The sequence below is a fragment of the Parus major genome, chromosome 2, assembly GCF_001522545.3.
Source record: "Parus major isolate Abel chromosome 2, Parus_major1.1, whole genome shotgun sequence".
NCBI lineage: Eukaryota > Metazoa > Chordata > Aves > Passeriformes > Paridae > Parus > Parus major.
The window spans coordinates 25024456-25041113 of record NC_031769.1 but is presented as its reverse complement, the minus strand read 5'-3'; the positions used below and the strand labels follow the sequence as shown (position 1 = coordinate 25041113).

At 43.9% G+C, this 16658-nt stretch overlaps 1 protein-coding gene across 3 annotated transcripts; it reads right to left on the bottom strand.

The window, feature by feature from the left end:
* Positions 1 to 4168: 4168 nt before the first annotated feature.
* Positions 4169 to 10441, bottom strand: TAC1 (tachykinin precursor 1). Of its 3 annotated transcripts, none has more exons than XM_015650330.3 (6): positions 10339 to 10439; positions 9525 to 9662; positions 9319 to 9415; positions 8693 to 8716; positions 6969 to 7022; positions 4169 to 4795 (listed from the first exon to the last, which is right to left on the bottom strand). In XM_015650330.3, exons 2-6 carry the CDS (start codon positions 9645 to 9647, stop codon positions 4746 to 4748), a joined length of 348 nt encoding a protein of 115 aa, XP_015505816.1. In that variant the 5' UTR covers positions 9648 to 9662; positions 10339 to 10439; the 3' UTR covers positions 4169 to 4745. The 3 variants fall into 3 exon arrangements, with proteins under 3 accessions (XP_015505816.1, XP_015505824.1, XP_015505849.1); XM_015650338.3 differs by having other exon boundaries at positions 10244 to 10341; XM_015650363.3 differs by lacking the exon at positions 6969 to 7022 and having other exon boundaries at positions 10339 to 10441.
* Between the last annotated feature and the right edge of the window lie 6217 nt (positions 10442 to 16658).

The window sequence follows — 16658 nt, the reverse complement described above, 5'->3', positions numbered from 1 at the left end:
CCTGAAGGTTCAATGATATTTGTTCACTTTTTCATTTGTTTTGTCTGTTTGTAACACCAAAAACAAAAATTAAAAAAATCACTACTCTTTCAGTAACAAGTATTTTCTATAAAGGAAAGTGAGCTCTTCTGCAGACAACATGAGGACGTGTGGCTGCATTCTGACACAGTACAACTCCAGGGAAGAAGCCACTCCGTGCTCTTGTCCTGTCACTCTGAGATGATTGTCAATACAGTGTGTAACATTATGGCTAGCCACTCCGTGCTCTTGTCCTGTCACTCTGAGATGATTGTCAATACAGTGTGTAACATTATGGCTGAGGGAATTGCTTGGGCTCATGAAAACAGAATTTGGTCATTACCAAAGTTTGCACTGGGACTTGCTTGGTCTCTCTTATGATAAAGCAGCCAGCCATAATTTAGGAGACATAGTTTAAGGGACAAAGTTTGCATTTAAATAATGGCTGTTGGTAGATCTGAAGGAGCTGTTACTGGTGTACTCTGTATAAACTGCATTTTAAAGACTCATTTTAATAATTTTCAAAAAACCTCTTGATGTTTTTCTGCTCTAGCTAAAGATGGCTAGGGGCTGAGTTCCTGCAAGATCCCCATGCCCCGACATTTCCAGATCCTTCCTTTTCTTTTGGTTAGGACCATGCTGAAAAATACCAGTCTCCTGGCATGAGCAGAGCAAAGACTTGTTTGTGGCACCAGAATTGGGCAAATGCTGCAGAGCCTGAGCTCCCCAGGTGAAGTGAGCTAGAGGGGGCCAGACCCCCCTCCCAGCTCCCCATTTCATGGGCAGGGATTGTAAGCAATGGCTCTGGCTTTGGCTTGCCAGGTTAAGTTTGGCTGCATCTCCACCATGGGAAGCATCCATGCAACAGCAGAGAGATGGAGATGATGGATAGAGCTGCTGGCCCTCTGTGTCACTCTTGGGCAAGACAGGCCCTGGGAGACAGAGCTTGAGTTCAACATCCCTGTCTGGGTGAAGAGGAGTGTCTGTGTGTAAGGGAGACAGTGCCTACCAGAAGAGCAGCCACACATCACAATGCAGATGATTGATGTATTTCTGGGGGAAAAAATGAGCAAAAAGGGTGCTAAATGTGTTGGAAGTGGGCTGTGATGTCAAACTGCCTATAGCATCGCCAGTGGGGACAATTATCAGCACTGGGTTTACTCTATGTGCTGATTTCCTAGAAAGACTTTTATTGCTTTATTTAAAGCTTGCTTGCATTTTGCTGGCAGATGCCTTTGCTGCAGTGTTATTGATTAGCTTATGCAACATGATGGATGTCAGACTGCTGCCACCAAAAGGAGCTCAGTCTGTGTCACAGTTGTGGCTGGCTGTGGTGGAAACAGCGAGGGATTTAGTGAAAGCCTCTCCAAAGCCTGCAGTGGAGTTGGAGAGTGGGCACTGCCCTGCAACCCAAGGCACAAATGGCCTGGGGCTGCAAGCAATGCTGTCCAACACATAAAAGTGTTTAAAAGCTGATGGAGCCCTAAAAGGGAGATTAAAGATCACAGAAATTATTTAAAACTCTCTTTGAGGTACTCAGTAGTCTATAGACTATATTGCTTAAGACTAAAGGCAGATAAAAGACATAATTCCTCTTTGTGTCTCCAGGATCCCAGAATGCCTGTGAGGACAAATATTGTCATGGGAAGATGTTGGGAGTGAATTTGTGGCAGGAAGAGGCAGCTGGACTGGGTGCCTGCAGATGTGTGCAATTCATGCACAGCCCTGGTGTGGCATGGCTTGACTGAGCCATTCCTGCCAGCACTGGAATGTGAGGAGGGTTCTCTTTTCCTGACAGTGCTGAAATGGGATGAAGGGTTTTTAATGTATTGTTGGTAGAGTCAGTTGGAACATTTCAGGGTATGCCATTTGGTGTGTTTGCTTTATTTCTAGCTTGGAATATATGTCTATACAAACATATAAATCAATGCCAATTTGAAATTTACTGTTCAAAGCCCAAATTAGTACAAATCTGAGATTATTTTGCCACCAGAAACTGAAACTAGTTGTTTCAAATGCTGGATTGAAACCACTCAACAAACTGACATGTAAAAGAAGAGTATTTTGGTGGCAGAGGCTCAGCCTTTCCTTCCAGAGTGAATTGCAGAAATGCCACTGACATACTGGAGGGAAGGAATGCCACCCAGAAGACTTACAGGTGTGAGTAGTGAACCTAAGTGAATTTTATGAGGTTCACCAAGGCCAAGTGAAAGGTCTCGCACCTGGGTCAGGACAATCCCAAGAATAAATACAGGCTGGGCAGGGAATGGATTGAGAACAACCCTGATGAAAAGGACTTGGGGATCTTTGCAGATGAGCAGCTCAACATGACCTAGCTCACAGCCCAGAAAGACAAGCACATCCTGGGCTGCACCAAAAGCAGAACAGGTTGCAGAGAGAGAGGATGATCTTGTCCTTCTACTCTGCTTTGATGAGACCCCACCTGGAGTGCTGCATCCAGTTCCAGGCTCCCCAGCACAGGAAGAACATGGATTTGTTGAAGCAGCTACAGAGGATGGGGAAGAAGATGATCAGATATTTAAATTGAAAGAGGGTAGTCTTAGATTGGTTTTAAGGAAGGAATTCTTTATAAAGAGGGTAGTGAGACTCAGCAACATGAGAAATTGTGGATACCCCATTCCTGGAAGTGTTCAGCGTCAGTTTGGTCAGAGCTCTGAGCAAACTGGTCTAGTGAAAGACCAGTCCATGGCAGGGGGTTGGACTAGATGATCTCTAAAGTTGTCTTCCAACCCAAACCATTCTATGTTTCTCTAGAAAGTTCAGTCCTGTCCGTTTAATGGATACTGTTATTTAGTACCTATGCTGTCTTTCAAACACTTAAAGCCCATGTGCACTTGTGGGCTTTGCAGTGGTCTCTTCTGCAGGGAGGCTTTTGAGATGTGCAGGGTGCCAGGAGTGGGGCTCTTTCATTCCTCTCTGTGTGTCACAATTCAGTACACATGGACTGTGGGCTCTGTGAGCACCAGGGTCCTCCAGGCAAGGGTAACAGCGTTTTAAAGTTTTTCTTGTTTTCTACCCTTCACCAAGCATTATTCAACATGATTTCCACAGTCCTTTTGCTGCACTACTAGCCCAGCAGTTAGCTTCTCCTCACTGAGCTCAGCAGGAGCTCATACAGAAGTTTATTGGTCTGAAAATTAGCCCTGGAAACACAAGGAGCTGCCAGAGTGCCAATAAAAGCACAGTGTCTCACATCAGTGTGGTCCCTGCCGCATGTCACCTCACTTTTCCCACCACTTAGACCTTGCTCGATCTGGCTTCTACCCAGCTGAAAGTGGGATCTGTTTTAAGCATGGGCAGGCTTAGGTGCTGCTTCTAACCTGGCAGGAGTGAGGTCAGGCACCCACCTTCTCCTCAGAGGGGGAGTTGATGATTTGTTGATGAAGTTACCTGATGATGCCTCAGGTAACCTTGAAAATGGAGGTGTACGAGTTCATTTCCAGAATGAAAACCAACAAGAAGTGAATTCCTTTGTATTACTTATTTTTAAATTTAGTTTGTATGCACTGACTGCTTTTATTGGTGATTCATCTGCAATGAAAGTGTGCATCATAGCATCTGAGAAGTATAGCTCATAGCAGGGGGAAACAAGATAGAATTCCAGCTGCCTTGGCATCTGGTGAGATGGATGTAGCATTTTAGGACTATCCTGGATACATAGCAATCAGATATTTTAATTAAAAAGATAATTACAGTCACTTTTTTTTTCTTTTATATTGCATGGATTCATGCTCACAGGTGCTTTTATTGTGAAACTGACGGATAGAATTTATTAAGAGCTTGGCTTTCAAATAATAAACCTACAATATTGGATTAATTCCACAGCAAATTACTCCCTTTGGAGCTGGGGGATACATCATGCTCTTTCCATTCAGTCAACATGCTTCATGACTCCCATCAGGCTTGGAAGGGATGGCACCTTGTGTGACCTGGAGCAATCCCAGGAACTCTTATCTCCAGCAGAAACTCCCTCAAGCATTCACCAAACACACATGAGGAGGCTCACAGCCTCCCTGCAAAAAAGAAAATAATTTGATATTTCTTTCCAGTCTCAGACCACTGTTGCTTGGATCCAAATCTCATTCCAGACCAACATGGGAAATAACTCCATCACTATCACCAAAGGAGGTATGTTGCAAAAGCCCCAGAGTAGTTTTTATTTAAAATGTTACTATCATAAAATTCCAGACTATGAAATGAAGACCTTGGATTCCCATTCAAACATTACCCATCCCCCCTTTCAAAATATATTGATACATAATCACAGAACATAAAACATGCTGCAATGATACAAATATATTTTTTGATACAGAAATTACAGTACATTATAAACCATGAAAACAAATTGAGGCACTAGACGGAACATCATTTCTGTTCTGCACTAGCTGTGAAGCTGATAGACTTGATTTCAATGAACCAAAGCATACTTGCTTGTTTAGTAAACATAACTTTACAGGTCATATCAAACAATGTGCTTTGTTGTGAGACATCACCAGGTTGCTGGTCCTTTCAGAACCACAGCACACCTACACAACATGTGTCACTGCCACAATATGAAAAATAATATTTTTATTGAATGTACAACTCAAAAAACCAAACCCCTTCTGTTATTAAATAAATAATTATTTCATACAGTGGTTAGTTTATATTACACTGCATTGGCCTTTAGAACAAATGAAGTTTAATAAATAACGCACGGGGATGTCTCATTTACGCCTCCGTTCGTAATTCTGTGCTATGCTCCCTTCGGAGGACCCTGCAAAAGATGAAGCAGACTGAAGCACAAGGTACAGCCTTGCATAAACACCAGCAAGCAGGAGAAGTGTCAGACCTGCAGCCAGCTGGCACCACCAGACACCAGAGATGTGTTTGGAACAGAGACCAGGGCTCCTGGCCCGTCCCTGAGCTGCTTTGATTTGGTTTTACCTCCCTGACTACACTGTCCTCCAGAAGGCTGAAGGTCTGAGAAGCATTTTCTACCTCTAGTCCGCTGAGCTGCTTGAAGCACCATTAAGTCAGAGCCCTTTTACCTCCCAGTAATTAATCTAACTGATGGGATCTAAGCATTCAGGTCAATTTGTGTTAGAGGGTTTCTGCACATATCCACCTTCATTCCTGTGCAGTCAGCTCTTTGAAACTCTCCCTGTCCACAAGCCCTGCACACAGGGATAATTTCATTGTACACTGAGGAGCCAAGCTCCTCAGCTGTACTCAGACTACCATGCTGACAAGCTGCAGGCTAAAAATGTCTTAAATAACGTATTTTATGTTTAGTAGGGTTAGATTTGTCCTTCTTGCTCATTTAAAATGAGAGTGAAATCCAAAGAGCCCTTCTTGAGCAAGGCTGTCCCCTAAGCAGGGACTGAGACACCAGCATCCCCTTCCCCTGCTTTGGCACCCGAGGCTGTAACTCAGCAACATGCTCACACCCAGAGGGACAGCATCAACTCCTGCCCATTTCCAAGGAGCTCAGGGGCTTTTGCAGAAGAAAACCACAGCATGGGGTAAAGGTCCTGCCCAGTGAGATATCTTCCAAAAGGGAGAAGTGAGGGTAGTCCTAACACTTACTGTTCTGGATCTTGCTTTAATTACACAGTCCTTAGGACCTATCTTCTCTAGTGGAGCAGAAAAAACTTCTTAGCATTTTCCCCTCAAGGAATCAGGCAGAAAAGCTGTGAATTCTAGTTTTAACTGTCAGACAGGTGTTACATAGCCCAACAGAGTAAAACATCATTATTCCCTTTTGTTAGAAATACCACACAACAGTATCCTAACTATACCAGCAATTTTGAAATTAGAGCAATAAAATCTTTGCATTTTTTAAAAACATTGTCTGTATTTTACATTCTCATATTAATGTAAATGTAATCCCAGTGGAAACCAAACCAAATTTATTACTTACAAGCTATTTACTTTTGTGATAGCAGATATATTTACAGGTATTATGCATTTAATAGCTATTGCCACCGCAGAAAATTGTACAAAATTATTCATGATATGTAGCAATTTGCAAAATAATGCAGAGAGCAATATTACTAGTCTTGAAGGGGGTTTAATTGAAAATAAAAGTTACTGACAACCATAATTGCAGAATATAGTTCACAGCATGTATCCACATAATATAAAGGTGTCAGCTAGTAATTTAACTTTTATCATCCATTTAACAAAACAGTGAGAACTATTTCAGAGACATGAAATACATATTAGGTTTTTTATTTTTTTAATTCTTATCCTGGGGAATCATCTGATACTTTATGGCTCACAGTGAGGGATTTCCTCAGTATGGCCCTATAGCATGGGGAAGGGAGGTGGAGCTGTGGAGAGTCTCTAGTTTCCCACAGAGGTTCTGCACATGAGGGGAGAGGAGAATTCTGCCCTATGGATGCTATGGGAAAATAAATTCACAATATTCATTCAGAGTTTAAAATGCTTTAGGTGAAGTCAAAAGCTGAAAGAGACTGTGGATCTTTAACAGCCTGATCTGTGGAATGAAGTGATGTTAATGGCAAAGTTCTGTTCTTTCACCTTCTACTCCAAGTATTAGGAATAAAGATCTCCAGTGAAGATATCCCTTTACTTGTTGAGGTCTGGGTTTAGACCTTGTGTTTTCAGCCTCTGAATTTTTCTTGATATGTCAGTAAAATTTAGGGTTTTTTGTTTTTTTAGCACTTTGGGGACTAGCAGAACATGCAAGGACAGGGCAGTAATGAAGGTGCTTCTACCTGAGCTTGCCTACAGCTTGGACCAGCCTGCTCACTTCCAACATTGAAGTGAACTCAGAAAAATCGTGGGTAACAAAGAAAATCCTGATTCTTTTTCAGATCTACACTACGTAAAAACTGCTTCTTCCCTCCGCTGGAAGAGAACAAAAGGGCAACGGAATGAAGAGGCTGTATATCAGCAAGTATCGGATTTAGTCAAATACATACCAGTATTTAAAGATCTTTTGCCCATAAGTCCAACAAAGGAGTCTGTTTTATGCCCTGAAAAAATATATTTAGGGGTGTTTTAATACATTTTTACTAGGCAGGCTTTTAAAATAACAGTTTCTTGCAAGGAAAGAAGACAGGGTCCGAAACTGTTTATTTTACAGACCAGTTGTTCACATCCTTCTCAGACAACAGAGAACAAACAGCAGTCTGACTAATCAGACTAAACAGGATAGACCAAGGCACAGGCCAGTTAGTGGACATCTTCTCATTAGCTTAGAACTTTGGCTTTAGAGTTTTGGGTTTCTTTTAAGTATAATGGAAAAACGATGGTCACTAACACTAATAAATATTATTTCTCTCCCAGTACAATTCCTACTGATCTGAGCAAATGCACAAGAAGGCAGTGTCTTGGTATAGCCTGCATCTGTGTGATGCATCTCTTCTACTGTTGTTTTATTTCTGTAATGTGGAAGAAAATTCTCTCTCACAGGTCAGGTGGAGCCCTTACTGGAGAGGAAGCCAATGGGACTCTGTGTCTGGACATGTCTGAGCTAGACAGTCTGGCTCTATTTTTGGAATATTTATAAGTTCAGGTATTACCTTCCTGTCCCATTAGTAATCCCCAAGACACTGGAACTGTAAAGGATAAATTACTCCAAGTTTAGGCCTACAGTACATATCAGGTTATAGTAGTAGCTGTAGTTTCAGATAAGGAATGAAAATGAACTGTTCTTCTTTATCTAAACTGGCTTTTGAGACAAACATAGAAGCCTGTCTTTGGAAAGACTTTTGCTTGGTGAATTCATACACAAAGCAAGATACTCAGACCTCACATGTATTAATTGAAATACATGTTGAAATACATTGAAGCAGTTTCAGAAAAGTATAATTTTTTACTTTAGTCACCAGGTAATTTGGCATGAGCTTTGTATCAGACTCTCTGTTTTTGATCTTCCAATACATAATCCTAGAGAAAGCATCTTGTGGATAATAGAACACCGGGACAGTTGCTGACCTCTGTGGACAGAGGAGGTTTCACAGAATAGAAGATCATTTTTTACTTAATAAAAGTCTTCCAGTTTCTCTTTAGACATCATGAGATAATTTCAGAAAATAAAACTACCACTGTGCAGAGCAAGTTAACACCCCAGTGCTGACATCTCCTGCTTGATGTTAGACAGAATCAGAGCAAGGCACACTTGTTAATGGGGCAAGATATGGCTCTTCATATGGCAGCTCATCCTCAGTCAGGCCCTGCTGGGAGGGGGAGTCTGGTTCTCAGACAATGCTGGGAGCACAGATACCTCACATGTGAGGACATGGGCGCTCCCATGAAAGCATTCTTGGGGACTTGGGAATTCGTTATTCTAATTGTCCACATTTTGCCATCTTAATTGCTCCTCTCAGAGTCTGGCAGTGAGCCTGCCTTGCCAATGAGAAAGGCTTACAAAATCCCCCCCTTGGGAAATAAGGGAGAGCTGCAACATCCGCACATTAATATGGATTGAAATCTCAAAGCTTGCAGCAGCTCAGATGAGATATAAGCTCACAGTGGCACTGAAGGGGAGGTTTCAATTCTTCAACAGATCATTTCTCCACCAGTAGTACTGCCAGTCCCTAGCTGAAACCAGTCACCTTCTAAATAATCCTGTCAAATACACTGCTCTCTATTTGAATATCTTCTAATGATTACTTAAAATATTTGTATTTTTTTAACTTACTTTTGTGAGAGATCTGGCCATATCCTGATTGGAAGAGGAAAGGAAAAAGAAGAAAGACAAAAAGAATTGTTAAAAAAGGATTGGCATATACATATGATGCTACTGCAATGCTTTGAAAAATCAAATACAAAAAATAACCTACGCATATTCCACCTGAGGAAATTAGGGTGATGGATTACAACTGCATTTCTCTTTGAAGAGACTAAAAACTTGTTTCAGCTTAATCCAGGCAATTTAGATTAGTTTAGCTCAAATTTCCTAGATCAATTCCTGGTTCAGTTAATACGTAGAAAACGTGACAATAATTGTACACTCAACCAATTTTCACACTTTGGTGATCCAGTGGTATGCATGCTGACCTAATTATCATGCTATCCCTTACTGGGATTTACCTGCTGAAACAGGTGCACACTTAAGACTTTAAAGCCCTCTCTTTTCCAATCAGTCAGTTTATCTCATATAAAACTTAAAAGAAACAACCCAACAAAAAAGCCTAAACCCAAAGTACCCTCACGGCAGCCTATGAAGCGGATGTCACGCGTTAATCCCGAGCGATATCCGTGTAAGGTTTGGGCAGGCACAGGAAGAAGAGGCGTGAGCAGCAGCCAGCCCCCCGCCCCGCTCACCGGCATCCCGCTTGCCCATGAGGCCGAAGAACTGCTGGGGCCGGGGTCTCCGGGCCATCCTCTGCAGGAAATGCTCCAGGGGCAGCGGCAGCTCCTCCTGCGGGGCGACAGCGGGCAGAGCTCAGTGCGGACCCCCCATTCCGTCCCAGTGCCAGCCACGGAGCTCCCGGCTCCGACCCCCTCGTTCCCCCGGCCGCTGGGCTCACCTTCGCCTGGTCACTGTCGGACCAGTCGGACCAGTAGCTGAGGTCGTCGGTGGCTCCCATCTCCTCGCCCAGCGCCTGCGACGAGGCCAGGAGGAGCACGGCGAAAGCCAGCGGGAGCCTCATCGCCGCCTCGGGGTCCTGCGGGGGCAGAGGTTGGAGCCCCGCACACGCTGGCACAGAGCCCCTGGGCACAGCTGGGGACACACTCCCTCACACGTACAGCCCCTCCCGCACCGAGTTACACCCGCACCCCCGACCCGGGAGCTGCAGAGCCCCCGGACAGACACACAGCCCTCACCCATTACAGCGGCACACAGCCCGGGGTGCTGCCCCGCACAGACACAGCCAGCGGTGCCCCCTCACTCACTCACTCACACAGGGGAAGACAAACACACCCTCACACGTCTGTGCACACCTAGGATTCACACCTAAATATACACATGCGTCCCCCTCACACACACATCCAGGTACACATCCATCCACTGACAAACTCATACAAAGAGCTCCGCACCTTAAACGCTCACACCCACGTAGGGCCGCAGCTGTCCACACACACACACAACAGAGACACGAGTGTCCAGAAGTGCACACTCACCCCCTTGCACATCCAGACACGTAAGGACAGGCACAAAACCACACTGGCACATCCCGAGGCGCCCACGAACAGACACACGAGCACGTACAGGCACCCCCGCAGAGAGGCACACACACATACAGACCGGGACAGAGCAGTGCACTCGGCCAGCCCCTCAGAGCCCCAGGACAAGCGGAGCCCTCGCACACAGGCACGGCCGGGCTCCCGCAGCGCACGCACCGTCTGCAGCGGGGAGGGCGGGCGCTGCTCTCCGAGCGCATTGGCCGGCCGCGGGAGCGCTCCCCACTTTATATACCTGGAGACGGGGAGGGCCGAGGCAGCCTCATTTGCCTAAATGCAATTACCCCCGGTTTTATGGTCCCAGCCCCGTGCCAGCCCCCGCCCCGGCGAGCAGCCCCCGCCCCCCGCTCCGGCGGCGCCTCTCGGCTCTGCCTGGGGCTGTGCAGTGCTGTGCTGTGATGTGCAGTGCTGTGCTGTGATGTGCAGTGTAGTGCACTGCGGGGCGGCTCTGCCCCCGCCGCAGCTCCGCGCCCTCGGGGCCGCCCCGCACGGTCCGCGGCGGACGCGGGTGCAGACGCGGGGTGAGGATGGATGCGGGATGCGGGTGCGGATGTAAGGGTGCAGATGCCGCTTTTCGCCTCTGTCACCCCGCCCAGCTCCCCCGGGGCAGGGAGAGCTGCTCTCCGCTGCGAGCGGCACCGCAGGGAGGGAGAGCAGCGGGCAGGGCCCGGGGGTCGGAGGGAAGCAGGAAACGGAGCCCCGGCAGCCCGGCAGAGGCAGCCTCCCGAGTCCGGGCCGGTTCCTTCCCCCGGGTCTGTCTCCCCCGTGCCGCTGCTCAGGTAGCCCCAACCCACCGGCACTAAAAGTGAGGGATGCAGGAAGCTGAGGAGGGCCTGGCCGGGTGGGTGCCGCGGGGCTGGCTGCTGTAAAAGGAGAACGCCTGTACTAGAAAGAGTACTGGGCCAGTCTCTCCAGCAGCACATCCCTTCCGGCATCCTTCCCCTATGACAGCTTTGCGCTGCTGCTGGCATTCGGCTCAGGTGATTGTTTAGGTTATTATCTCTTTCCTGGTTACCCTGTATTATTTCTCCAAGGTCAATTGCATGAGGCTTCTCAGTTAATCTTGGTGGTCCCTCAGTTCCCACACTGTAAGTCTAAAACAGGCAGTCTGGACAGAGTTTAGTGGGAATTAACAATGTTTCTTTTGATAAAGAACGGGGTGCTTGGAGACTCCTTAGTACCACCCCTCTGCTTGCTCAGGATGCTACCATTTAGGTTGCAGTGGTAAACCTCCTCTCTAAGGACTGTTCATTGGCATATAGTTGTGGATCCAAAGGAGACTCAGAAACTTCTCAAAATAAAAGCATGATTAATGTCAGGCCTCCCCTGTTAACGAGAGAAATGCTCCTCATTTCTCTCATTTCATTGGGAGAACCCAAGGCACTCCCCAGAACACAATCAGGCATGAGACTCTTCCAGGTTCTGAGGATGTCTATGCTTTGTCTATAAGATTGCACTTAGATAAGGAAGATTGTGCCCCAGTGAGCTGAGGGTCAATCTGGTCAACATGGGCTACTTGAGTGTGGTTGAGAAAGAGTGATTTGGAGAAGGGACCTCATGCACCCCAATCACCTGCAGTGGGCACCTCTGTTGACACCTCGAGTGTGGGTGGTGAGAATGCTCCTCATTCTGACTGTCAACAAGCTGGCAGAAACTACAATGTTTGTCAACTCCAGAAACACAAACCATCAGATTTTCAAGCTGCAGCTTTGCAGCATTCCCTTTGATGTGTGAACCTGGAAGTGTCTTGGGAAAAAAAATTGTGTTCTTGTGGTTTTGTTTAGTATTTTGTTTCTGTTTACTATAGTGATAACAGAGCACTGGTCAGATATATCAAACCAGGCTTGCCAATTCTGCAAATTCTCAAAGCTCGTATCTCTCAGAAATCATGAGAACATTCAGCCTCCTATGAAGTCAATTTCTATTGTTTGTGAGTCCATGGAAAGTACAAATTTTAACTGAAATATCCTATCTGTTCTAATTCTTTAATTCAACATTTTACCAAAATGGATGTAATCATAACTTGACCTATGAAATTACAGGGATTTTATTTTTTGAGAGAGCAAGAGAAGAAAAATTTAAAAGGGTCCTTTCCAGTCTTCAGAGACTTTAACAAATTAAAGTACTTTATCTCAGACTTACCTAATAGTTTGGGTGGAAGTGAAAAACTGATTAATAGATCAAGATCACTCTTCCTCAATTTTAAAATAAATTGACTGTTTAATCTTTCTTTGACCTGCAGTAGCCAGACATTGCACTATGAACTTTTCAGAAAGTGAGCACACTTCATGGCTAATGACCAAAGCTGATTCCTAGGAAGATTTTCTGAGTTCATTTTTTTCATGTGAAAAGGACATGTGAAGGTTCAAACAAGGAAGCAAGCTGAAACTCCTGGCTTCAGTCCCTATCCTAGGAATGTACCAGAGCATGGTAAAGCGCCCTTTGTGCACAAACAAAACTCCCCATTTCACGTATTTATTCACAAGGTTCTCATAGCTATAAAGCTGCCTGTTCCTCAGACATGATATTAGCGGTTTTATAGCTATGAATAACCTTGTGAATAAATATGTGAGCTGAAAGGCAAGGTACAGGGTGTCTGGTGAATATTTCTTCTCTACCCATGCTCAGGGCACAGACCCCATCCCTCTGTTACAGTTAGACCATGTGGTTTCTAACAACTGTGATTGTTAGATTTTGGTCATGAGTCAAAAGATCATTAGATGCAAATGACCCAAATAAGGGTTGACATTTCCTGTGAAAGTGGCAGAGAAAGCTGTCTTCAGAGTCCTTACCCAGACATTTCCTTAGTAAGGATTAGGAACTGGACTAAAGGCACTTGTTGTGGCTTGAATCTCAGCACTAATGGAAAACTATTTGGGAAGCAATTGCCTGTGAAACACACCTCAGAGAATTGTGTTTTCAGTAGGCTTAATGTGATACCTCTTGTGTGATGATCCTTGTGAAATGTTTATTTGAATTTTATGATGATGCTTTGGTTTCCAGTAAAAAGTCTGACCATTAAATGGTGTTACATTGGCTGCCACACTGTTACCTAGTGATTCTTATACCAATAACAAGCAGCTAATGTGTGATGGCAAATTACAAATAGCAAAAAAATGGCAAAAAAAATAGCAAATTACATGTGCCCAGGTAAGACTTTGTGCAGAATACAGACTTCAATTTTTTGAGTATGCACAATTTCAGAGCACTTCACATGAAATTAATGCATCTATCATTGCTCTCTAGTGGTCTTGTGCTATACAATTGCATACTTTATATTTAAACCTAGAGCCTAATTCATGTGTACATTGATATCTCTTTTAGTAACTTTATCAGGGTAAATATTTTAGTGTCATTATTCAGATAACAGGGTCAGCCCCAGAAAAGTTATTTTATGTAACTTCAAAAATTAGGGATGAGATGCAGTCTACCTGAGCACAGTGATCCTCTGTGTACGTATACCAGACCTCAGCTCTGATTTCAGTATTTACAAGAAGGCTGGAAATGTTCTTATCCAAAGATACAACTTTATAAACATTGGAAAGAGAGACCGTGATTGATGACCTCCTAAATTTTTCATAGGTGTGTGTCTCCAGGGTAAATAGAATGATTTCAATCGCAGATGAGGACTCTTTGTAACACAGTGATTTATTTTGCCACTGTAAGATTATTCATTGGCAACGCATCCAAGTGGAATTGGAAAATTTAGCAGAACTCAGCATAGCATCCTATTTTCTAATTAAGTGTGGACAGACTATTGAATTAATCTTTCACCTTTCTTGTATTTTAATCTTACATTACAAATTTTGATGTTCAATTTTGCCTTTAATGAAGGTTTATATTTTCAGAACATATGCTCGTATATATAAATGCATATAAGGCATATGTGGTAATTACCATATATGCATCTCTTTCTCTCTCTCTCTCTCTCTTCCCCCCTCTCCATCTATAAAGAATTAGTTCTTATTCTTCTGTCTGTGAAATAAAACATTCTATGTTTTATCTTTATTCTATGTCTATTGTCACATTATGTTGTGCTCACAGGTGGGCAAGTAGGGGAGCAGTGAGATTTGCATGCCACAGGAATGCCCTTTCCTGGGCAGGCACAGGCAGAAGCAAGGCTGATCTCACAGTTACTGAATCATCTGCTGCGAGCTGAAAATGCAATGTTGGTCTTTAATTCCCACTTTGAAAAGCTAACAGGTTTCCCCACTCTTCTTGTCCTCGTCATCTTTTACACTCCCATCACTGCTCTCCATCCCACCCATCCACTAGTATCATCACATCTTACCTAGAGTGAGCTTCCTTTATCCTGATCTGAGACTCACTTTTGTCCACACTACATTTGACATGAAGCTGGGATGTGGGACCAAATGGAAATAAATATCAGAGTGTTAAAATGGCTGAATGTAAACCTACAACATGAATTGCAGAGAAGGTTGTCCCTTCAACCTACTATTGCTAGAGTCAATCATCTGCAAGGGAAGTAATTGTTTCAAACCAAAACCTCTGAGTCTGAAGCTCACTCTGTAAGGCTTTTTGCTTCAGTTGTCCAAGCTTATTTGTAAACTACCTCACAGGTAGTGAGCTGTGAGGATAAGGGAGGATTTAGACTTACTTCATCAACAGGTGAAAGCAAAACCCTGGCTTATAATCTGGGCTCAGCACACCTTCTGTAAAACTTCTCTGTAGGAAGGACAATCTTTTCTCATAGGCTGACCTCAGCCTCAGTAAATTTTGCAGATTGATCATCAAAGCCAGGTCCCTGGCCTGTTTTCAACACCCAAGTATCTTCTATCTGCTCCTGCTGCCGGAACCTGTCCTCATTGCACTGACCTCTGGCTGGCTCCTGCTGTGGCCAGCGGTGTGGGAGGACAGTGGCCAGGTTGGAGTGATAGCCCAGGAAGTGAGCCCCAGTCTCATGCCATGGGAATACACAACAGCACTGCATGGTTGTCTGGGAAAGCCATGGACACATCACTGTCCCATCCACTCTTTTGATCCCTGTGCAACAGCAGCCCTCCGTGGCTGGGCACAGGCCTGGGTAGCCTTGCCTCTCACCCCAACTTCCAGACCTTCTCCTGCAGGGATGATGAGGCATGTTTTACACCAGCTCCTTCTGCCAATTCCCCTCAGCATCTCAGTGCTCATTGCAACGGCAAAAAGGAATAGCTGCTCATGGCTGCTATGATTTCTGATTAATTGAAACACTTTCTTAACTTGAGATCAAACACTGATGAATCATCCTCTTTTCTATGCTGTTTTAGAAACTGGATAATTTATATGACTATACCTTCATTGAATATTAATAGTTTTCTCAGTAACTCAGTACATTTGAAAAACAGATTCAGAAATCAGCAGGATAAAAGGGCACAGTTTTGGCAGAATTTAAATTAATTCTAATATTACTACAACTACGAGGTTTTTAGTAGTTATGTAAAACAACTTTTACAAGCACATAATACTAACGTCAATATTTGCACTTGTTGCATCTCAGTGTACCTCTCTTTTTCCTCACATATCTTCAACAGAAGTTTACAATATCTCCATAAGTCTTTGAAGTCCTCAAAAATCTCACTTGTGAATTTTCTACTTTGTGTTTAGTTCACAGTTTTTAGGAGACGTCATTCTAATTCCTTAATATGTATATGAAGCTCTGTGTAACAACTTGTAAAAGCACATTGGCATTTTTGGAGACAAACACCCAGAAATTTTGTGTAGGATGTAATATTATGTATGATGAGATAAAAGTAAAGAAAAGAAAAAGAAATTGTTTGAGCACAAAATCAGTGGGAGATGTAAGGAGTTCAGATAAAAAAGAAAAAAAAAGGGGTAGAGAAAAGGAGAAAATAGCAAGACAAATTTGCTACTTTGATAATCACTTGAAGTAAAATATCTTTCTATGGCCTGGCTGTCTTGTCTTCCAATATTGAATTTTGTGATATATTTTTAAAAACTGTCAAGTTCTAAACTGATGTCTGTGACAACTTTATTTTAAAGCAGGTTACTTCCTGACAAATCCTTCAGTTGGAAAGATAACAAAAAATGTGAAATGAATTTATAGGGATTATTTATTACACAGAAGTTTAAGAGAACTAGCTGCCTAGCCAAAGAACGGCTATTCATACTGGAATTCAAATGTGTCCTGAGGAGGAAGGTGACAGAATTGCTAATGGATGCTACAGAAACTCAAGACTTTTTCATCAGATCACATGTGAGGATATTTTACCTGCTTGTTGCTGTCATCCTTTCCCACTCACCCCACGCTGACTTCTGAGCAATTTTAAACCCTTGTCACGTCTGACGCAAATGCTTTAACAAGGGCTGCGCCCCACCATTGTCAGCAGGTAAGAGGGAGGGACAGCTCCTCACAGCAGGTCTTGGGGGACCACCTCCATCCCAAGGAAATTAAAGAAGCTTTCTCTCACCCCACAGCCTCCACTGCTTGATGCAAAGTCCTTGACATGGTGGGATTCATG